General features: G+C 39.1%; 1 protein-coding gene across 1 annotated transcript in view; it reads right to left on the reverse strand.

Moving 5' to 3' along the window:
* Window positions 1-24,828, reverse strand: part of LAMA2 (laminin subunit alpha 2) — a 586,243-nt gene that overhangs the window by 125,235 nt on the left and 436,180 nt on the right. Inside the window, 8 exon segments of the mRNA XM_029049645.2 lie at window positions 1,457-1,595; window positions 2,423-2,586; window positions 3,319-3,435; window positions 6,570-6,605; window positions 6,608-6,655; window positions 6,657-6,783; window positions 9,676-9,838; window positions 12,337-12,448. Of these exon segments, the coding sequence (XP_028905478.1) occupies window positions 1,457-1,595; window positions 2,423-2,586; window positions 3,319-3,435; window positions 6,570-6,605; window positions 6,608-6,655; window positions 6,657-6,783; window positions 9,676-9,838; window positions 12,337-12,448 (906 nt within the window).

Here is a 24,828-nt window from a genome sequence, read left to right on the forward strand (position 1 = left end):
TGTGCCTCAAATTCTCATCTGTTCTCCTGTTCTCATTCTTATACAAACTGTGAGCCCCATGTGGGCCAGAGACTTTGACTTGATTCTACTATAGTGTTTGACACATAGAAAGTGCTTAAAAATAGCACAAGTATGACTATTATTACCATTAATAATTCAGGCTGCTGCATCATAGGAAGGACATGTAGAACTAAAGAAAATATAGAGAAGTTAAATTAAGATTATGACCGGGGGATGAAGCAATTTCCAAAAGGAGAGAGCTCAATTTTTCAGCCTACAAAGAAATAGGCTTAAGAGGGGCAAATTGAAGCCTATTGAATCTTGAAGAGGGGACAGGGTGAAAATATGTTGTTCAACAAATCCCATACCACCAAGGTGAGAGAACATCTATTAAAGCTGGAAAGAAGTGAGTTCAAAACAAACAAAAAGGAGGAATCAATCTGTTGTAATTCCAGGGCTCTTACTGTGTGCAGAAGACTGTGCTAAGTACTTGGGTGAATACAATATAACAGAGTTGGTAGACATATTTCCTGCTTGCAAAGGAGTTTACAGTCTAGAGGGGGAGACAAGCAATATAAATAAATGAATTATAGATATGTACATAAGTGCTGTGGGACTGAGGGTGGGGTGAATGATGTAAGGATGGGGTTGGAGCTGGAGGTGGAGCGGGTGGATTTATCACCTGATTGTCACATAGTGGGTTAAAAAAAAAATCAAGGAACATTTTACTCTAGAATTTGTGCAGCATAACATCAGTAGGTTCAAGAGGGTTTTCTGATAATTTCGGGGATAGGTGGTCCATAAGGTCTTATATTGGGAAAATTAATGCTGAAGAGGGAAAAATTAAGGATGTTAAATAATCAAAGGGAACAGCCATTACACAAGTTGTTGCCACTCACAGAGACTCTCTGGGTGAGATGGACCACTGGCTGCCTAATGTTTATGAGCTTATGTAGGGTTAAGAAGACACTGATTAGTGTGTAGATGCTTTCTATGTCAGCCTTATGATATCTTGGATTTACTCTGGGTGGTGACAAACTCCTAAGGTTCCACTATTTCCGTAATCAGTCCTCGAGCCATCTGTTTTCCAGTGAAAGAGTGTGAAGAGATCTAGCTTGTTCTCTGCTGTTCTTGGAGGAGAGCCTTGTAGGGGTTCATTCATTCATTCCATCGTATTTATTGAGCACTTACTGTGTGCAGAGCACTATACTAAGCGCTTGGGAGACTACAATACAACAATAAACCAACGCATTCCCTGCCCACAACAAGCTTACAGTCCAGAGGGTTCTTTAGGGGTTTTAAAGGCAGTTATTATATTGGCTATACACCATCTTCCTAAGAGCCTGGAATGTTAGCCTGCAATCCTAGCGAACAATTTCATGACCTGTCTTCTACCTTGGATTTTTTATACTGCAGTGAGTTGGACCACTGAAACAAAATCCTGCTTTTATCTTACCAGTTGTGAAGCTTCATTAGCTCGAGCTTTGGCTTCCTTGGCGATATTCTCAGCTTCATCGATATAGTCCTTGATATTACTGTAGGCTTTGAAGGCAGCAGTGGCATTGAAGGAAATGTTTTTAGCTTCTTCTAGGATCCTATTAGAATTTTTAAAAACAGTATCAAAAAGGTTGTTCTCTGTGGTTACTGATAATAGTCAAAACTTACAGATTTTTAGTGATAAGTGGTTAAGATACATTTTCCAGTGCAAGTGGGGAGGAATATATTTAATCTTGAATACAAATCTAAAATTCTACACCTTTAATGTGTTCCTCTATACTGAGGGTGTTTCCTACTTTTTTAAAAAAAAATACCCTATTCGCACTCTAAATTGGCTCAGATTTAATACTGCACCTTTGTTAACACAACTTCAGTGGTACTGCATAAATGCTCTAGAGATTTCTCTTTTTTTCTTGTATCACTCTTCTTATAAGTGTGAATATATGACAAAAATATTCTGAGAATAGCTATTGAAAACACCCATAGTTTATAAATATTGTAATAATCTGCAAATTGCTTTCTTTATTTTAGCATCAGCACATATGCATTTTCAGAAGCCACCAATTTCATCCACAAAATTTGTACCATTCCTGTTTAAAATGCTTTTATTCTTGAAAATGCTAACTAGCACACTGCAGCATTTTCCCAAATACAGCAGAAGTAAAACTCATCTTTCGCTAAATGTAGCCATGAGCTATGTACACCCCCTACCACCCTCCGTGATTTGCATCCACTTATACCACAGACTTTTGATGCTTCTCTGTGCAGCTTTACCCCAGTGATCCTATTTTGACTCCCCAGATAGAACTGGCAGCTTTCATATTTTGAATAGCCTTGATTATGGCTTTGAAAGTATAGTAATATTCTCTTCCAGAACCAACCCCCAGATATTTAGGAGTCACTGACAGTGGCTGAGCTGACGTACCCATCCAAGACTGCAGACGATGCATTCAGTTGGGCTGCGTGGCTTTCAGCTTGTACCACTTTTTCTGGAAGCTTTCTATCCTTTATCTCTTGGGACAGATCATCTGTTTTATCCTTAAGCTCTTCAGACATTGTGGGCAACTTCAGCTGAATGTCTTCCACATACTGCCAACCAGAGAAGCAGAGAGCTTAAACGTTCCTGAATGCAAGCGATATCCCTCATACACTATTTTCTCCATGAGATATAATTATCTACGCTCAGTTCTTTAATTAAACTTCAAATGAACTAATGGAGACAGAAAGGCAACAGAGTGTTAGCACTCTTTTTGGATGAAAGAAATTAGAAAATTCATGAAGCCAATTTTCCACTAAGAAGAACTTAACTACCTTAAATACAATGCAATTCTTTATTTGTGAATAATAGATCTGATCATCTTTTTACACCATTTGCATATCCATTCAAATATACACTCATATTTACAATGATTGGGTGAGTAAAAAGGAAAATATCATGACTGCTTCCAAATTTTCACCTCACCCCTAGTCAAAGTTAAGTGCTTACTCAGATATGAAAGGCATGCCATGCAAGGCAAGGGCCTCTTGCACTGTGGAAAAGAGAAGAAATGTATTTTTGGGTAAGGGTCATCTGCACATTTGAAAGGGTAGTGGTGTTATGGCTTATTAGCTACCAATCTATATATGTCCATAAGATGAATGCAAAACATTATGATTGTGGGAGGAAAAAAAATAGTTTCATTTATATGACTGAGTTTCCTTGAGCTAGCCTTGGATGAATTAGGTCAGTGAAGTTATAACTACATAAGCTCATCTTCTCTTCACTTTTACAAGAGTCTTTCCCACCTTTAAAAGTGACTGTTGGCTTTCTAGCATACTCACATCTATTACAGAGCTGATTTCATCTACAAGACGGTTGGCTTCACCCAGTATGTCATTCCCCTCTTTTAAGGTATTTTCAGCTTCTTGTTTGCCACTCTCTACAGCTTGCTTCTTACTCTGTAGCAGGAAGAAAATGTCAACATGTCAGATGGGCTGGGTGATGACGCCAACTTCAAATGCCCCAGGACATGGGTGCCAGAAAAAAAAAATTGAAATCTTTGAGGACATCAGAAAATTGCAGAACCTTGGAATGCCACTTCACTTCTCTGTGTCTCAGTTACCTCATCTGTAAAATGGGGATTAAGACTGAGAGTTCCATGTGGAACCTAATTACTTTCTACCTACTCCAGAGCTTAGACCAGTGATTGGCGCATAGTAAGTGTTTAACAAATACCATAATAAAGGACTTAGTACAGTGCTCTTTGCACAGTAAGCACTCAATAATTTCCACTGATTAATGTGATGACTAAAGCCTAAATTAAGCCACTATGCATGCTTTCTACCAGAGATGGAAAGTCAAACTGCCCTCTGAAATCCTGTTTCATATACACATAGGAGCTAGCTGTAGGTGAGAAGTGGAAGGAAAAATAAATTGTCATTTGTTCGCCTTACATACAACTTTTCTTCTTTTTCCTTTGCAGGTTATTTTCCCTCAAAAAAGGGTTTAAATAATCCTTTAAGATAAGGTGCCACATACGGTTATCAAGTGGAAAACCCTTTCAAGGAACTGGCTAAATGAATTAGGACTTCTTGAATGATCACAGTTCTCACTTGAGGTTGTTTTTTTCCATTTCTGATTTGCAAATAATGTAGAGTGCACATTAGTTCAAATTTGGTCTCTTACATATTATCTTCATTGATTTTAATGGTGGTTCATCACAAAAGACTTTGTATTTCTCTTTATATATGTCCATAAGATGACATATGTCATATATATGTCCATAATATTATATGTCCATAATATTATCATTATTATTACAATTACTACTATTACTATCTGTTTTAAAGCACTCAAGCGCCTCGCCCTCTCCTAACTCATCTCTCTATTCTGCTAATACAATCCAGACTGCACATTTTGCTCCTCTAACCAACCTATTCACTCTACCTCACTCTACCTCAATCTCATCTATCTCGCCTTCAGCCTTCCACCCATATCCTACCTCTGTCCTGGAACACCCTTCCTTCACATATCTGACTGACAATTACACTCCCTTCTTTTAAAGCTTTATTGAAGGCACATCTATTCCAAGAGGTCTTCACTAACTAAACCTTCTTTTCCTTTCCTTTGACTTCCTTCTGAGTTGCCCTGACTCACTCCCTTTATTCATCCCCCTCCCAGCCCCACAGCACTTATGTACATATCCATAATTTATTATTTAATGTATGACACATATATTATATATATATATATATAATTTAATCTATTTATATTACTGTTTTCCCCTCTAGACTGTAAGCTCGTTGTGGCCAGGGAATGTGTCTACTCTGCATATATTAAGCACTCAATGAATATGACTAATTGATTATAATTATTATTTATGCAATTATCACCTCGCTAAGTTCTAGGGTAGATTCAAAATAAGCAAGTCCCTGACCCACAAATGGCTCACAATCCTTACTGGAGGAGAGGCGATAAACCCACAGCAAGCCCTCAGTCAATGTCAACAGAGAGAGAGAGCAAACCCCTAGGCTAGGGAAAGGTAAGTAAAGGGAGGAGGATTTTTCCAGTGCTACCTCATCCTGGACCCCATTAAGCAGTCAGGCCTAGGCCTCCAGTTCTAGTGTACCAGGCCAACATCACTGAGAAACGCAATCACAGACCAGCATGGACCCTGGAAATCAATAATTTTAACTATCCCTCTCCCACCCCACTCCCTCCCAAAAGATAAAAACAAATGGGTTTGGAACCAAGGACACTGAAGGTAGAAGATTGCGTTTCCTTAATCACAAAAAAAAAATGAAAAAGCCCTGCCCTGTTGTTCTCCTGAATTCAAATATCTGAGGACTGCCTGCGAGCAAGAGGCCTTGAATTCCACTGTCCGGTTAACTTGTCATCAGGCATGCTGGCTGCAAGGTAAACAGTGAGAAAAATGGTGGATTTAGTTGAGGTCCAGTGAAGATTTTGATTCTTATTGGGGGAAAGAGATATCTTCACTACTTGAAAAGAGAGGTATCTTTTTTATACCAATCTAAAATAACTGTTGATGAAAATTTGTTATTGGGATTGAGGCCAGATTTCTGGGTCTTAAGAATAAAGCTCATGAAGACCCCAAGCTTGACCCATTTGTCTTAAACTTAGCTCTGACTGCTGCCGTTATTGTTTGTTATGCACTTTTTGAATCTTTCCATTTAAAATTAAATCAAAACCTGATCTAGGCACTTCAATATGATCAATAATAACAGATCCAACTAAAACGAATTTTTTTTCATTGCCTAGAGTTCTGAATTCACCTCATGGAGAAGGGCAAACTTGTTCTTGCTTATTGGACAAGATATGATTTACTGAAGAGTTAAAAGAATGACAAAGTTTTGACTTTTCACTACTGATAGAATTTTTACCCTTGGCCCCTAGATGATATGAAGGTGGTTATGGGGATACACTGATATTGGCTATAGGAAACTACTATTGTTCACCACTGCATTTTCATAAACCCAAGAAATGTTAATTCTTCAATTCCTATGATATTTCTAGCCTGACCCTAAGGCTAATGTTAACTGCATGAAAAAAAACTAAAGTATTCTTTCTCAACTGCAATATGCTTTTCAGACTCAGACATTAAGAGTTTCTGATTTCCAAAAGACAGTAAGCTCCTTGTGTACAGGGATCAGGTCTACTGATTCTACTATATTAACTTTGTATTATGTGCAACAGGCATGGCATGGTGGATAGAGGCATGGGTCTGGGAGTCAGAGGTCATGGGTTATAATCCTGGCTCTGCCACTTGTTTGCTGTTTGACCTTGGTCAAGTCACTTAGCTTCTCTGTGCCTCAGTTACCTCATCTGTAAACTGGGGATTGGAGACTGTGAGGCCCAGTGGGACAAGGGACTGTATTGTATCCACCCTAGCGTTTAGTACAGTGCCTGGCACTGAGTAAGCACTAAATATGATCATTATTATTATTATCCCACACAATAAGAACTCAATAAATAGCAGCTGATTGATTTTGTGGTGAATTGGAGTTCCACATATTCCCTTTGGAGATGCTTGTCCTCCTCCTACCCATTGCCAAGTTGATCCCTCAGAACTTACCTCCAAAAGAGTCATATTTTTCTGGTTTTTCTGCAGTTAAACCTTTCAGCCTCTCTGATTTTATCAGTGGCTTCCCTTAGAAGGTCTCTGAGCATCATTTACTTTGCTTTGGTAATCTTCCAGCTTCTCCCGCACCTCCTTCTCAAGTTCTTCGCTCTTTGCCCGGGGCTCTCCAAAGAGCTTCTTCACTTTCTTCAGGAGGGCCTCAGCAGCTCTGCAATTCCCCAACCCAAGAAAAGGCACGTAAACCCACATCCTGGCATGAACATTTTGAATTGAGTTAAGCCCAAAGTGCGAAAGCGTCAAAAAAAATGAAGACAAAATATTAAGCAGATTCCTGTACCAGAAGCAACACTGAGAATCAGTCCCTTAAAAATCACAGTTGGTTTGGTAAGAATTTGAGAAAAAAATACAAAAACCTTAGCCCTTAACAGAAAGCATTAGAATTACTTCAATGGAACAGGTGTTTTTTTCCCAGCCATTCCTGGAAACTGACTGATCAAGGGAGTTTTATGAATCACTTCACTTGTCAAAAACCATCACCTCATTCACCATAATGAGACACTCGAACACGTTGGTCTATTATCTTGAATGAAGAGGGCTGACTGTTGATATGCCTGATTTAAGGCTGTCTCAGAACAGAACTTCAATAAGCTGCTACCATGGTTAGTTTGATATTATGACTCCTATTATTCATTCTCCTTTGCCTCGGTCATCAAAAATGCCAGGTTATAATCTTTTTATTCCATTTATATTTTTCTCCTACATCTGGCCTGTAACTCTGCCCCAAGCATGTCACTATCTCTGAGGAGAAAAGGAAATAGTATTCTCAATGGATTATTGCCTCAAGGGTGATTGTTAAGTATTAATTAGATAGCCTTAGCATCTTCTCTGGAGTCCTCAAAGTACTTCAATGGTTCAAAGGCATCAGGACCATTTTAGATACACTAGTTAGTGCTCTTAATCAGTTCCATAAAAATAGAGTGGTATATGAAATAGGGCTAGAGAGAGGTTAGAGTCAAGTATAGATCCCTATAGAAAAATGATGTAAAGGGCAAATATCTTTAAATTTTTAACACATATATACATATACATCTCTAATATACATGTATATATATAGTAAAAAGAGTGATAAAACATGATAAATATGTTTATCTGATCAAATAGTAATATGAATATATACAATAAGTATTTTGAATTTGATACTTTTTGAGTATAATGCTTAATTTTCAAATGTAAGCTTTCACCTCATAATCAGAACAAAGGAAGCTAAATCTAACACATACTAGATGTGTTCAAGAAAGCAGCATGGCCTAGTGGATAGATCATGGGCCTGGGAGTTAGAACGTCATGGGTTCTAATCCTGGCTCCCGCCACTTGTCCTCTGTGTGATTTAGGGCGTCACAAAACTTATTTGTGACTCAGTGACCTCATCTGCAAAATGGGGATTTAAGATTTTGAGCCCCCATGTGGGACAAGGGACTGTGTCCAACCCGATTTGCTTGTATCCACCTCAGGGCTTAGACAGTGCTGGCACATAATAAGCACTTCACAAATACCATAATAATAATAATAATAATAATTACTATTATATGTCATTAATGCTTAAAAATGGACTTTGGTCACTTTGGTCAAGGCTGTCAAAATACTTTAAAGGGAGAAAGTGTTTATGACAAGGAAATATCTGCAACAATAGCATAATGGAGTGTTTCTCCCCCTCCTAGTTTACTGCCCTCATGCTTCATTTCTCCAATGCCAATCTATTATACCTCAAATTTGTCATCACCAAATCTTGCCCATGTCCTCTCTCTGGCCTGGAACTCACCCCCTTTCCTCTCCTCCCTCCAGCATAACAGTTAAACTATCATTCTTCTGACCTTCCAAAGTCTTATTAAAATCATATCTCCTTTGAGAGGCCTTCCTCATCTAAGCCATTGATTTCTCCTAATCCCTCTCCCTTTTTGTTAGTTATGCACAGGGACCTGTACCCTTTAAACACTTTATATTCACCCCGTCCTCAGCCCAACAATAATTATGTTCATACCCATAATTTATTTTAATGCCTACCTCCCCTTCTAAACTTTTAGCTTCTTGTGGCAGGGAGCCCGTTCTACCAACTCTGTGGTATTATACTCCCCAAAGTGGCCTAGTATGGTGATCTGCATAGAGAAGGTACTCAATAAATATAATTGATTAAGAGAAAATGCTGTCAAATTACTGGCATTAAAATTAAATAGAGTGAAACAAAAGAGTGTTATAATGGGAGATTCCCTCTTATCCATTATAATTCACGTTCCCACTCAAGGACGCCTGCTGTTAGAATTTTTTGTTTCACTTCAGATATCCTAAGGAGTATGCATTTAAGCTATTAGCTTGGCAGTCAGAAGATTCCTAGTTACTTTTCCTGCAATTCTTCAGAAATGATGACAAAAATCAAAGAAAATGTTTCAGGTCATGTCATATACAAAATGACTGGGAAAATTACCAAAAAAAAAAAAAAAGCAAAACAGTACAAAGAAAAAAAACTTCAGATCTGCCTGGGTTACAGTGGCTAATACAACTGAAAATAATGAATAACACTTTTCAGTGCTCATTGATGTCCATGAACACAATGGAACCGTTGTTCTGTTAATTTCCCAGAGCAGTCAACATCTTTTTGGGAAGATCGGTTTGGATTTAGTGGAAAGAGCATGGGCCTGGAAGTCCTGAGCTCTAATCCTGGCTCTGACACCTGTCTGCTGTATGACCTTGAGCATGTCACTTGACTTATCTGTGCCTCAATTACCTCAACTGCAAAATGGTGATTAAATCCCTCCTACTTAGACTTTGAGCCCTTTGTGGGACAGGGACTATGTTCAACCTGATTATCTAGTTTCTATCTCAGATTCTGTACAGTGTTTGGCACAGAGTAAATGCTTTCCAAGTACAATGTATAGCCTTATTATCATCAGTATTACTATTATAGTCATTAACTCCTTGAGGGCAGGCAAACTATCTTTTTTTTTTTTAACTACATCCCCCCAAGTGCTTGTTACAGTGCACTGTATATGGTAGGTGCTCTTAAGCAATAACAAAGGAATAAACATTTGTGATTCATCCACTTCACACCAACTCATCCTGGGCTACTTCTTGTTGGGCATCCAGATTTTTCCTTCTTAGTTTTGTCATCATCTGATCAATCTCTTGTTGAAGATCCTGAACACTCTTCTCTAAGGTCTTGTCCTGGGCTCCAAGAGTTTCATTCAGTTTTACAGCTTTCCAATTTACAGCTGGAGGCAAAAATATATATTTTTAAATAAATAAAAATGACATCTACAGTAAAAGCACTCAGCACTGTTCACCACCCCAATACTCAGGAAAATGTAATTTTTGCCATAGATGTTCTTATAGTTAATCAATCCCAAGTAACCCATGAAAAACTCTGAAGTGTTCCATCGAAATTTTTAAAAAATTCATTCTGTTTTCAGGCTCAGTAATTAAAACATGACACTGTTATATTCATGAGAAAACCTCTGAAGGAAAATAATATGACCCTTAATTTCACTGCATGTCTCACAAACTGGTTCTCTGTGTATAACCTCTCATGAGGTCCTGAGTCCCTATATATATATTTAGGGATTCACTATTACAAATGATGCTATCTTACAAGTTTTAGGATTGCAAGAGAAAGCTTTAGGCATTGAAAGTTTAAGGCAACATAAATGTAGAAGTATTTCCCATTCTCAGTACTTGTAACCTAAAGTATGGCCTGGTCAGAAAATTTCCATTCATTCATTCAATCATTCATTCATTCATCAATTGTATTTACTGAAAGTTTAATGTATATAGAGCACTGTACTGAGCGCCTGGGAGAGTACAACAATAAACAGTCACATTCCCTGCACACAACAAGCTAGAGGGGGAGAGACAGACATCGGTACAAATAAATAAAATAACAGATATTTATATATATATAAGTGTTGTGAGATGGAGGGCTGGGGGAGAAGAGCAAAGGGATCAGGACAAGGTGATGCAGAAGGGAGTAGGAAATGAGAAAAGGTGGGGCTTAGTCTGGGAAGGCCTCTTGGAGGAGATGTGCCTTCAGTAAGTCTTTAAAGGTGGGGAGAGTAACTAACTGTCTGTCAGATTTGAGGAGGGAGGGAGGTACAGTAAAGAGGCAGGATGTGGGTGAGGGGTTCGTGTTGAGATAGTTGTGAATGAGGCCCCAATGAGAAGGAGCCACTAGAGAGAAGTGTGAAGGCTGGGTTTGTAGAAGGAGAGACACAAGTTGAGGGCCGGAAAGGGCAAGGTGTGGAGTGCTTTAAAACCAATGGTGAGGAGCTTTTGTTCGATGCGGTGGTGAATGGGCAACAACTGGAGTTTTCTGAGGAGGGAATGACAATAATCTCTTAATTTTTGGAAAAATATTCTGGGCAGCAGAGTGAAGTATGGACTGGAGTGGAAAGAGACCAGGAGGGCTGATGCAGTAAATCCAGGCAGGATAGAATGAATGATTGTCACTAATTCTATTTTACTCTCCCAAGTGGTTAGTACAAGCCTCTGCACACAGTAAGTGCTCAATAAATACCATTGATTGATTCCCAAGAGTTTAGTACAGTGCTTGCCCCACAGAAGTGCTCAGGAAAATTAATTGATTGGTGGAAATTTCAAAGGTCAGAATTAGAATACAAATTTGTGTGGTAGAAAGATGGGGTCATGTCTTGTAGTGGCTTTCTCATTAAAAAGAATGGGTAGACAGTTCTTAGAACTGACTCATAATAGGACGGAACTTCTTGGCTCCTGTCCTGAGAATAATCTATACCTTTATGTATATCTAGCTCTCTGCCTATCCTATAGGAACACTCACTGTGAATTTAGGCAAGATAAGCCACATTTTGGTTACTTAATGGATATTGTCCCAAGTGTTCATTAAATGTCACAATGACACAATGAGTCACATGACTCTTCCTGCCTAATTTCTAAATGTACTTTTCTTAATGTAGTACTCATTTGCAAAGATCACTGCCCTCACGTTGGTAGTTAAGAACCAGTCTTTGTTCTGCAGTTTCTCTTCTAACAGCTATTTCTGCTGGGTTTACAGCACACAGTTGGGTTTTCTAGCCTTCCACTTTGATTCTCAATCACATTGATAGTTGCCAAATGCTATTGCCTTGAGGGATCAAGGCTGGGGCAAGCTACTTCTTATGGTTAGTTGTTGCCTTTGAATTCCAAGCAGCAGATGTTCCTTTACAGCAAGTAGCAGAGTGTGTTAAAAGTCATTTTGAGAAATAAAAATGTAACTTTAGTGCATCAAGAGGAATGATAAAATTATAGGGTCTGTTTCCAAATGAAACTCTTTTTATTCACCTTGTAAACAACTGCAAAGCATAAAGTGTCCATTAGTTATTTAATCATAGCAGCTTGTTCTTTGAACTTTAGAGCATTCCTAAAGCAATGCGGTAACTTAACTGCTATTCTGTGCTTTTAATTATCAATTCACTAACTCCAATTACCAATATAATGCTATAGGTTGCAGCTAGCTTAATTCCCACCTTATATTTCTTAACAAAAATAATTCCATCAACTCAACACTGAAATCCTGCAAAGCCATCTAATGAAAATTTCCCTCTCTTCTCCTCTCTCTTTCCATCTTTCCACTTGACTCTTTCCCCCTTTTCCCTTTCCTCTTCCCTTCTCTTCTTCAGTACATCCTTTGCTCCTCCCCATTCTCTCATCATTTTTGCCTTGTCCAGAGAAATAATGAATAAATGATATATTTCTTCAATACCTTCTGCATCCTGAACGATTTCATTGATCAATTTTTCTAGGGTCTTTGCTCTCATATTGGTTCTCTCAGCATCCTGTCCAGTTTGTTCACCATCTGCTGTCACTTTGGTAGCCTAGAGATACAAGTTTAGGAAAAAAAATAATGACCATGATGAAACTGGATCAAGATAATCTACTACTGGCTGTATGTACTTCAAATGAAACTTTGGACCAACTAAAACTCGATGGAATTATTGATTTAGATGCCTGAAAATGATATCTTCTGCTCAAAGTTCACAATTACATTACTTTTGTCACTAACTAAAAATCAGATGGACAAACCCGTATTTTTCTCACTCTAGGCTTCAAGGCTCTCCATCAACTTGCCCCCTCCCACCTCTCCTCCCTTCTCTCTTTCTACTGTCCACCCCTTACGCTCCGCTCCTCTGCTGCCCACCTCCTCACCATCCCTCGGTCTCACCTATCCTGCTGTCGACCCCTGGGCCACGTCCTCCCACGGTCCTGGAATACCCTCCCTCCCCACCTCTGCCAAACTAATTCTCTTCCCCTCTTCAAATCCCTACTTAAAGCTCACTTCCTCCAAGAGGCCTTCCCAGACTGAGCTTCCCTTTTCCCTCTGCTCCCTCTACCCGCCTTCACCTCTCCGCAGCTAAACCCTCTTCTCCCCCTTTCCCTCTGCTCCTCCCCCTCTCCCGTCCCATCCCCTCAGCACTGTACTCATCCGCTCAACTGTATATATCTTCATCATCCTACTTATTTTGTTTAATGAGATGTACATCACCCTGATTCTATTTATTTGCTATTGTTTTAATGAGATGTTCTTCCCCTTGACACTATTTATTGCCATTGTTCTTGTCTGTCTGTCTCCCCTGATTAGACTGTAAGCCCGACAAAGGGCAGGGACTGTCTCTATCTGTTGCCCATTTGTACATTCCAAGCACTTAGTACAGTGCTCTACACAGAGTAAGCACTCAATAAATACTATTGAATAAATGAATATTCTCTAGGAACCTCTTTCGGAGATGAAGGGCACACAAAAAAAGAAAGATTGAGATTATGCTTTGGAATTTTGAAGTCTCCATGCCATATATTTTAATGGAGTCTTCTGAGGGTACTTCCCATCAATTTGCCATGATTTGATATAATGTTAGAAAACTGTGGTGCCCAGAAGTAGCTATCTCACTTGAGGCATCACTGAACTGAAGGCAGTCTATCTACATAAGTATTCTATTACAGGTAATTTTAAATCAATTCATTTATAAAAGAGACAAGATAGGAAAGCAAGGGGGGAGTTGCAGTTTCAGTCACAAAAGAAGGAAATGCCTGGTGTATAACATATTAGAGAGATCAGTACAGCAGTGACTAAGAATATATAAATGATTGATAAGTTCTACAAAACAACATCAGCCCCAGAGGAGCCGAACATCAATCACCAAGCTCCACAGAAAACTCTCCAAACACGACTGGGATATAGTCTCACCTTTGCACTCAAATTCACAACATCCTTTAATATACACAACACAACTGCAATACAGTTCAGATTTTATATATGTGAGACCAATGGAATCTGTGTAAAATATTACTCACATATGTAAAAGAAGTGCTCTCCTCTCAACATAATGTATTTTTACATTAACCAATTAGATAATAAACTCCTCAAGGGTAGGAACTAACTCTTCAATTTCCATGTTATGCTCCCAAGTGCTTAATACAGTGCTGTGCTCACAATAGGTACTTAAATACAGGTAATGGTGGGATATTCCCCTTGGTAAACACAATTCTCATTCATAAAGAGACTTTTTGATTATATCACCCAGAAAACAGAGCTCCTGGTGAGGTCTGATTCTATTACAGTAAGTGAATCTTTGCTTTCCCTCACTATGTTATCCAGCATCTTAAGTTTTCTGGAGAAAATATCACTCTTACTGCACAGAAGAGGATTTTAAAATGGGAAAAAGCATGTGGAGGACAATAGTCTTTAAGAGTTCATTCAATAGTATTTATTGAGCGCTTACTATGTGCAGAGCACTGTACTAAGCGCTTGGAATGAACAAGTCGGCAACAGATAGAGACAGTCCCTGCCGTTTGACGGGCTTAAGAGTTGTATGTATTATACTATACTTAGCTGTTTCCAAAGGATTAAAGAGGCTTAATTTATTAACATTTAGAAAGCTCTTTGAGGTATTTGGATAACAGATGACCAATAAGCTCTAAATATTATCATGTTATTTCTCCAACTGCGTACAGACACATCACAGGGTGAAGTAAGGAAGAAGGATAAGAAGGCTTTTGAGGTTTTTATCCTTCTTTTGAGTTAGCGGCTTTAACGGCATTTGTGGAGAAATGAAGGGTGAGAAATGAGAAAAAATCAAATTTTTTTAAGAGTTGCATAATTTAGATCAGGTGAAATATATCATGATAATCACACTTTGCAAAAAGAAATCTTGTCTAAAACTCCTCAGTTGCAGAAAATCCATTCTGGAGGCTTTATTCTAAAAGCTCTTCTGTTAGCTTACTTTCTTCTTTGTTTTCCTATTCAAATCCCTAGGGTTAGAAACCTCTGGAATAGCTGGCAGTTCATATCCTCACACATGTCTTTGTCCTGTCCTGTCTTGTGAAAAGCAAGCATTATTGAGCACTTTGGGTTTCCTTAGTGGAAACAATGCCCAGATGAGTTCAAAGCTGGGTCCCAGCATTCCAGAATCCTCAACTACTAAAGAGTGATTGAATAGCTGTTTATAATTTGCACACTTACCTCAGCTACGGCCTCAGTTTCCTCATTGTAAAATGGGGATAATGACTGTGAGCCCCATTTAGGGTGTCTAACCTCATTACCTTGTATATATCCCAGTGCTTAGAACAATGCTTGACACATAGTAAGCATTTAAAAAATACCATCATTATCATTTTTATCACATTTCTTGCTGACCCTGGACTCACTGCTGCCATTTTCTAAATCTTCCTGAAATCCCCAGTCCCTTGGGCTTTGATCTTTTTTCACTCCCAAGAAGGTTTAAGTCTATCTGTTATTACAAAATGTGACTGAAGTAGCAAGAATTCAACCCCTTTTGCCCAAAGAATACTTGTTACCTTTTGGAGAGATAGGAAGGAGGAGTATAAGGTAATGGTAGGGCTGTTTTTTTTAATACTATTTGTTAAGTGCTCACTAAGTATCAGGCATTGTAGTAAGCAATGAGGTAGATACAGGTTAATTAATTTGGGCATAGTCCATTTCCCATATAGCGCTCACAGTCTTAATTCTCATTTTACAGCTGAGGTAATTGAGGCACAGAGAAGTGAAATGACTTGCCCAAAGTCACAGAGCAGACAGGTGTCAGGGTTGGGATTATATCCCAAGTCCTTTGACACCCAGGCCTTTGTTCTCTGGACTGTGTCCAACCTAATTAAATTGCATCTATCACAGGACTTAGTACAGTGCCTGGTACATACAACAAATGCCATAAAAAAAATAATGGGCACATTGGTGTGCCAGGATGTGTCAATCCACGGTGTCCTACATCTTTCTCCCTTGTTGACCTGAATCAACTGGCTAATGATGTGCACAAAATTATGCCACACTATTTCCCATTGGTATTACAGATTTTTATTATGGGAAAGAATAGAAGAGAATACCAACCATAATATCTTCTGCATTCATCAATTCACATAGAGTATATTTGTCAAAGTATGGCTCCTCCCTACTGTCTGTTTACATTCCACAATGACAAGGATCATATCCTTTACTTTGTGGGAGGCAATGAGCACTTGTGGAAAAGCAAGGGCCTGGATGGGCCCAGATGATGGGGGTTCTAGTCCCATTTTGGTCTCAAGTCTGTCATGAAAGCTTGGGCAAGTCTCTTAACTTTTCTGGCCAGTATCCTCCCCTGCAAATTAGGATTAGCAATACTTGCCCCCTTGACCTCATGGGAATATTGGGAGGTCAAAATTAGATATTGGATATGATTTTGCCTTTGAAAACTAGAAACAGTATAATTATTCTACAATGGAAAAAGGCCAAGGGAAGGGAAGTTGGGTGACCAAGAAGCAAAAGACAGCAAATTGGGGAGGGGTTAAAAAATCCTCATGGGGCCTTCCAGTGTTTGACTCTCCCATTGTGTATATCCCTTCTCTATTCAACAGCATGCATTAATGTAGTTACTTGGGAGGTTTGGGCCAACTAATGGATTTTTCTATTACTTTAGTCCTTCAGGGAAGACCTTGAGATATCTTCTGAGATAGTGAGAGCCCAGTGCCACTTTGTCTGTTGTGCTTTTACTGTCCTTTGGGCCCTAAATCTCTCTCTGCAACTCCTAGTGACACCTAGTAGCCATAGTAGCTTTGCTTGAGCTCCACCTTGGTGCAGTGTATTGCACTACACACCTGGACAAGTACAGAATTAAAAAGTGACATATTATCCACCTACAAGGAGCTTATACTCTAATGGGGGAGACAAACATAAAAATGTAACCAGGAATAGTCAAATAAGTAGCTGAATGTACAATTAAAGACATGAGAGTTGGTGATGGATGTGAATAAATTCATAAGAGCTATAGTTGGCTGATGGGTTATATGACATAAGGTGGTAAAATAATAATAATTGTGGAATTTGTTAAGTGCTTACTTGCCAACCACTGCACTGAGCACTGAGATGAGTGCAAGATCATCAGGTCCCATATGGGGCTCACATTCTAAGAAGGAGAGAGAACAGGAATTGAATTCCCATTTTACAGATGAGGCAACTGAGGCTCAGAGAAGTTAAGTTACTTGACCAAGGTCACATAGCAGGTAAATGGCAGAACAGGATTAGATCCTAAGTCTTCTGTCTCCCAGACCCATGCTCTTTCCACTAAAGCTTGTTGGAGAAGGAAGGTTGTTAGGAGGATTTTCAATGTGGGGAGAGGTGTGATCTGTTGGAGTTGAGAGGGGAGGAAGTTTCAAGCTAGAGGAACAGCATGATTGACAGGAGATGGGAGAGTTGGGAGCATGGGATAACTATAACCTATTGACTTGGGAGGAATTAAGAGAGTGAATTGAGAAACAGCTAGAGAAGAAAGCGAAAAGGTAATGGACTTTGATGTTTATTTTCAGGAAATTTTGCTTATCACAGAGAAACATAGGAAACCCATGAAAGGTTCTGAGTAGAGGAAAAATGTGGGCCAAGAATACCTCAAGAAGATAATCTGTGAAGCAGTATAGACTGGGGTGGGAAACCAGGGAGACCGCTGAGGAAGCTAAAGCAAGTTTAGTCACTCCAAGACCAAGACCAAGCCAGTACTAGGGTGACAGGTGTTTGGATGGAGAGGAATGGGCGAATTCAGCAGATGTTGTGTAATGTGGTGGGACAGGAAAGTGATAGTCTCGCAGGTGGAAGTAAGGCCTCCACTTCGTGTCTCCTCTCTCAGTGGCTGAGGAGTCTGCAGTCCATAAAGTAGAAGGACATTCCTCTACACTGTAAGCTCACTGTGGGTAGGTAATGTGTCTACAAACTCTTGAATTCACCCAAGCAGTTAGTGCTCAGCATACACAGTAAGAATTTAGTAAGTACCATTCATTGATTATGTCACTATATATTGGATCCTATGCCAGTGTATATATAGATACATATGCATATATATGTATATCTAAATATAATGGTATTTGTTAAGGACTTAGTATGTGTCAAGCACTTTTCTAAGCACTGGGGTAGATACAAGCTAATCAGGTTTGACAGAGTCCCTGTCCTACTTGGGCCTCACAGTCTTAATCCCGATTATACAGATGAGGTAACTTGACCCACAGACAAGACATAGACAAAGCATACAAGTGACAAAGTTGGGATTAGAACCCAGGTCCTTCTGACTCCCACTCCCTTGCTCTCTCCAATAGGTCATGCTGCTTCCCTTAGGCCATGCTGCTTCCTGCCACATTGCTTCACTGCATACAACCATTTGGTGACATTCTATTCCAAACATCATGGATCCATGAATCTGGGTGTGAGGAGATAAGCAATTACATGGTAGAACAGTGTTTGGCACATAGTTCCTGCTTAATAAATACCATTGTTATTATTATTATCTCCAAGCTCCCTGCTTCTACTGGTGGAGACTGAATTCTGGGCAGGTGGGATAATCAGTCTGACCCAGAAATTAAGTTTCTGATGATCTTTAGTCAAGAAGGGTGGAGCAAGAGATTCATTCAGCCAAGGGACGTTTGTTTTAAAATGCTGAGAGTTAGGGGATGGTTTTTGCCTTTAGTGTTACTGCAAAGTTTTGCAAGTAGCTGAATATAGGGCAAATCCATGCAGTAAAAATGATATCAGATCACATAGCAGGCATCTCATTAAAGTCATATCCATTGAGTATGACAGATAAGTCTTGGTCCTGAGATGTCAGGATTGAGAATGCGCTTGGAGGGACTGATTGAAGCAAAAGTGGATTGTGCTGCATCGTTTTCACTCTCTAGTCCCTGGGCCATGGAGGGAGTGAGTATAAGAGCACTGGTGAATAAATAAAATTAAATGTTCAATCAAATCTATATATCAGGATAAGAAACACATTGCAAAGTTTCTGATTGAGTTTTTTTTATATGAAGCCCCCATTCACAGCTGAAGTTGAAAAGCTGAACACAGCTGAACAAAATCTTTCAAAAGTATTTTAAAAGATCATATTATTTGTTCTTTGTGGTATTTGTTAAGTGCTTACTATGTGCCAAGCACTGTACTAACCCCTGGGGTAGATACAAGGTAACTGAATTGGACACAGCCCCTGTCCCACATGAGGCTCACAGTCTTAATCCCCATTTTACAGATGAGGTAACTAAGGCCCAAAGAAGTTAAGTGACTTGCACAGTCACTGGACAAGTGGCGGAGCCAGAATTAGAACCCAGATCCTTCTAACACCCAGGTCTGTGCTCTATCCACTAGGCCATGCAGAACTGTGGGTGCTGTTCAGTCACTTCTTAGGCTGTGAGTCCTCGGCCCAGTTCTCTGTCAACCCCTACATTCACTCTGTCATCAAATCCAGTTGGTTCTTCCTCAACAACATTTTCAGAATCTTTCCTTCCTTTCCATCAACTGATCATTCATTCATTCAATCGTATTTATTGAGCTCTTATTTTGTGCAGAGCACTGAACTAAGTGCTTCGAAAGTACAATTTAGCAATAGAGACAATCTCGGGCCCGCAACAAGCTCACAGTCTAGAAGGGGGGTGATGGGCATCCAAAACAAGTAAACAGGCATCAATCAGTGGCATTTACTGAGGAAGTATAGTATGCACAGCACTGTAATAGCACTCAGAGAATACAACACAACAGAGTTGATAGACACTATCCCTTCCCACAAAGAGTTTACAGTCTAGATGGGGAGACAGATATCAAGATAAATTACAGATATGCACATAAAGTGCTGTAATGCTGAAGGTGGGGTGAAGATCAAGTGCTTAAAGAGTACAGTTTTAATTGCCACATTTCAAACAGACTGGGCCTCTACAATCAACAAAGGAGCCACACCTTTTGAGCAGGTTCTTCTTAATGATTTAGAGGGGAGGTGGCAGAAGCAACAACTTCAAGAATTCAAAAATTAAAAACTATATAAGTATAAGCCAGTAATGTTGACATTAACACCTATCAGAGAAAGTGTGCTTGGATTGTTCTGCGCAATCAAAGCTCAAATACTGTGTGGAAAGTAAACTTTTTTCTATGGAGGAAAATAGGTGCTGAGCTCTTCCATTTCATCTACAATTATCCACCTAATAGTAATACATATTTTTATATTTATTAAGCACTTACTATGTTCCAGGCACTGTACTAAGCACTAGATACAAGATAAACAGGTTGGACAAAGTCCCTGTTTCACATAGGACTCACAGTCTTAATCCCCATTTTACAGATGAGGGAACTGAGACATAAAGAAGTGAAGTGACTCAACCAATGTGACACAGCAGACAAGTGGCAGTGCGGGCATTAGAACTCAGGTCTTCTGACTCCGAGGTCCATACTTGCTAAACACTGATGAGATGAACTATTTATCTGAATTAGTGAGGTTGTTCCCAAGCTCCATTAGATGGGTATTCCATCTCTTATTTCTCCTCCATCTCACTCCCTATTCACATACTCCTTATATTCTAGATTCTAGACTAATGTTTCTTCATTTTTTCTAACATTTTCTACAAATTCACTTTCATTCTGCACCTTTGATTTTCTTATTTCTTCACCCTCTTAAATCTGTGCTACTATCTGCCTGGTGTCCCTCTATAAATGATGCCTTACATACTCTCTTTCATAGTCCCTCTTATCACTGATTATTTCTTCCACATTCAAGTTCACTCAAGTCCTCTTTTATAATTCTGAGAATATTTTTAGAAAATGGCAAGCATTGCCCTTAGGCCCACATTAATTTAAATCTTGACAATGTTTCTGTTGCTTTGCTGCTTTATCTCTTGCAGTGGCATACACTTCCTGAAAACCAGCCCACAATTTTCTTGGTTAGATAGTGCCTATGTCTTCCGCTTTTTGCTTTTCACCAATCTCTAATGGCCATCCAAAATTGACTTCCTTATGTGCTTCCCTCTTCGAAGTGGTAAATTCATTACTAGGCCTAATGAATTGACAAAACAAGACAGTATCATCTTCACATGCAATTCATTTTGTGGATTTATACCTGGTCCTGGATTTTCTTTCAAGGAAACCTATTAAGGTCAATCAGACATGGGGAAGAAGCAGAGCAGGGAAGCTAAGAGATAGATTGCTCCTGGAAGAAAATAAGCCCATGTTTTCTTTGGGTTTACTTTTTGAAAATAATTGTGTCTAGTCTGCCCAGTTTCCCATATTAGCTTGAAGCCTCCAATGAAGATGTCTTTAAATCAATAAGTGGAAGACAAGATAATTTGGAGTTTTAAGTAGAAACTCACTTCACATAGTCACTCACTTTTCATCAACCTTTACAAATGGAAATTCTACACATATTTAAATAATATATAGTTAAACAAAATTTCCTAAAACACCACTCAGGAATAATTGCAATCATTTCCTCTAATGTTTCTTAATTTCTTATATATTCCAGATCAAATTTTCCAGAATGCAAATACTCAAATCCTTTGTCATCATCATCATTCCCAACAAAAATATTTATGCAGATCAGAAATATCAGAAAGTTGGAGAAGAGTTTGGTAACATTTGCAGCAAGAATTTCATAATAGGGTACTAGAAGCAAAGTAAAGGATGTTGAGGCAAAAAATATAGACAATATAGACAAAAATATAGAGATGATCCCTCCCTAAACATCGGGATCAATGTTAAGGATGGCAGCTGTCATATAATTCCTCAAGTATACCATAGTTAGGGATAAAATTCTGGGTTGAATAGACCATAGGCCTGACTCAGAAATGCCTTTTTTCAGCATTAGATTCTCATTTTATCTCAGTGTTCTTTCTCTCGCTCACAACTGTTAATTCCAAATTGAAAATATTTGTTCCTTTATTCCCACTAATATCTCATTTTAGCTTCGCCTCAACCTAATCATTAGCAAATATTGAGTACACTCGTTTTATAAATGACATTTTGGAGGATAAGTAGTTTCAGTTAGCTATAATCACTACCTTCTAAATTACTGTCTAATGGGAAGATTAATTTGCCATACTTGTTAGGCACTCAACATGTGCCAGGCATTGAATCAATCAACCAATGGGATTTATTGATAGCTTACTGTGTGCAGAATGCTGTACTAAGTGCTTGGGAGAGTATAATATAGCAGAGCTGGTAAGCATGCTTGCTGTCAACAATGAACCTATGGTCTAGAGGGGAAAACAATGGGGCACATACAAGATAAGCAGAACTGGCACAGCCCCCGGTCACACATGGAGCTCACAATCTAAGAGGAAAAGTGAAGGTGAGATGGATAAACCCAGATCTGATGTAAAAAAAGATGAAAAGAACAGATAGACTAACAAAAGAAAAGATTATATAGCAACAGATGAATATCAACAAGTGTTCATGAGTGTGAGGAGAAGTTGTGTGAAATGGGATGGGAGGTAAACTAATCAGAGATCTTCAAAATTTAACTCAAAGAAAAAATCAAACCTAACAAATTTCTTCCATCTTTAAACTATTTCTCTAAACTTCTTCCAGGAAGCCTGCTAAATCCATCACAGATCACCTATGGTTTTAATGAGGATTATAACGAATCATTAGATCATGTTCTAGCCATATATGGTCCTCTGACGTAATTCACTATTGGTTCTTCACAACTGGATCCAGACACTGAGTCTTAAGGTGAAATTTAAGGAATTCAGAACCAATACCATAAGCTTCTTGAGGGGAGGAACTGTGTTTTTACCCTTCTGTATAATCCTAAATACAGTAATCTTCTCCCTAGTAACTGCTGTGAATGATAAGGATTTCATTAATGAATTGCATGCTCATAGGAGTGTCCCACGATTCTGTATTTTTGCATTTTACTCATGTGGCATATTGGGAAAGCGTTATAATGAAACTATAATTTGTAAAATACCTTGCACTAGCAAGTGCCAATAAATGTTATTTGTTAGAAAGAAGAGCAGAGTTTTTAGAACTATATGTTTCCCAAGGGAGTTACATTTAATTGTAGAAACTGTCCAGAGCTGCACAACTTCGCTTTATCATCTCATTCTTTTATCTCACGACAGGATTTGAGTTCCCCTCACATGGATTTTTTTTTTTTACCACAAGATGGCACACTTAATGCTGTTTATCACTGCTGAAGCACATAATAACCAAGGCCTTGTCTCAAACTTGATATGCAAACTTTCCCCATAAAAAATAAGAACTACCATTAAAATGGCAATTATTCAGTCTTAATTTTAAATTATTTAAATTTTCTCTAGGAAGTGGATTCCATCTTTTTGGAGGTTTCACTGACTGCCTCGTAGTTCCAAAGATATGGGTTTTAAACCTTACTTAAAAAAAAATCCCCCGAATAAACACTACTACTGCATGCCCACATGGCAGGCAATGATACTTGGTTAGACAGTATAAAACCTTGAAAGAATCTGTGAAAAACAGAAAATTATTTTCTCACTGTGTCTAAAAGCTCCCCCCCACTAAGACCTCATAAAGTGTGATGGTGTGGCTTTGGAACTACTCATGTTTTCTCTGAGTCAGTACTCTCTATGGGATTTAGAGATGCAAAAGTGGATGTGTCTGACTTTTTCCTTTGCTCTAGAGAACTCACGTTCTGCAGACCCGGAGGGAAGTGGAACTGACTTTGGCTTTTCTTGGACTCCCACCACCACCCCCAGAACTAGTGATGACAGCAAAGTACTTCACAGATATTACCTTCTCTCTAGGCCATCCTGGAACACATTGACTTGGAAGTTGGGCCTCAAATTTCAGCTCAAGAGTTTTTTTCAATTAAAAAAAATCATTTTAAATGATTCTGATGTATGGGTTTGTGACTTTGTAGGGTCAGGTGGGGAGGATAGTGGCAGAAGAGACAGAATAACTCATTCAGTTCCTGGGGAAGACACTTGAAAAAGCCTACAAGCAATCTGAACTCTTTTTCCATTTTTTTTTTCTCAAAGACATTCAAGTTTCCAACGTGAAGGTTTTCATTCCTTGGTAATTAGTCTTTCCCCAAACTACCTGGCACTTTGGAACTCTTCTGACACGTCAGAAAGAATAAATCCAAAAAGAAGTCAACAATCTGCAGATGATGGGAATGTGAGGACAGATGACATACATGGCGTTTTTGATGCTTTGAAACACTTTGCAAATCAGCAGCAGCAACAGCAGCGTGGCTCAGTGGCAAGAGCCTGGGCTTGGGAGTCAGAGGTCGTGGGTTCTAATGCCGGCTCTGCCGCTTGCCAGCTGTGTGACTTTGGGCAAGTCACTTCAATTCTCTGGGCCTCAGTTCCCTCATCTGTAAAATGGGGATTAAAACTGTGAGCCCCACCTGGGACAACCTGATCACCTTGTATCCCCCAGCACTTAGAACAATGCTTTGCACATAGTAAGCGCTTAACAAATACCACCATTATCATTGCCATACACAGTAAGAAATCATCAAAAGATCAGCTCCTTACTTTTACCTATTTCACATAACCTTTCTGAGGGGTTGGGTTTAGTCAGTGAGTCAGTCAATCATATTTACTGACCACTTACTCTGTGCAGAGCACTATACTAAGTGCTTGGGAGAGTACACATGACATAAACAGATACATTTCCTGTCCACAAGGAGCTTACAGTCTAGTGGGAGAGACAGACATTAATATAAATAAATAACAGTTAGGTACATAAGTGCTGTGGAGTTGGGAGAGGGGATGAATAAAGACAGCAAGTCAGTGAGATGCAGAAGGGAGTGGGGGAAGAGGAAAGAAGGACTTAGAGAAGGCTTATTGGAGGAGACGTGCCTTCAATAAGACTTTGAAGGAGGGAAGAGTAATTGTCTGTGGGAGTGAGGACATTATGGGACAGAGGCAGGATATGGGTGAGAGGTTGGTCGTGAGATAAATGAAATTGAGTTTCATTGAGAGGATTCACATT

The sequence above is a fragment of the Ornithorhynchus anatinus genome, chromosome 2, assembly GCF_004115215.2.
Source record: "Ornithorhynchus anatinus isolate Pmale09 chromosome 2, mOrnAna1.pri.v4, whole genome shotgun sequence".
In the NCBI taxonomy this organism is placed as follows: Eukaryota; Metazoa; Chordata; class Mammalia; order Monotremata; family Ornithorhynchidae; genus Ornithorhynchus; species Ornithorhynchus anatinus.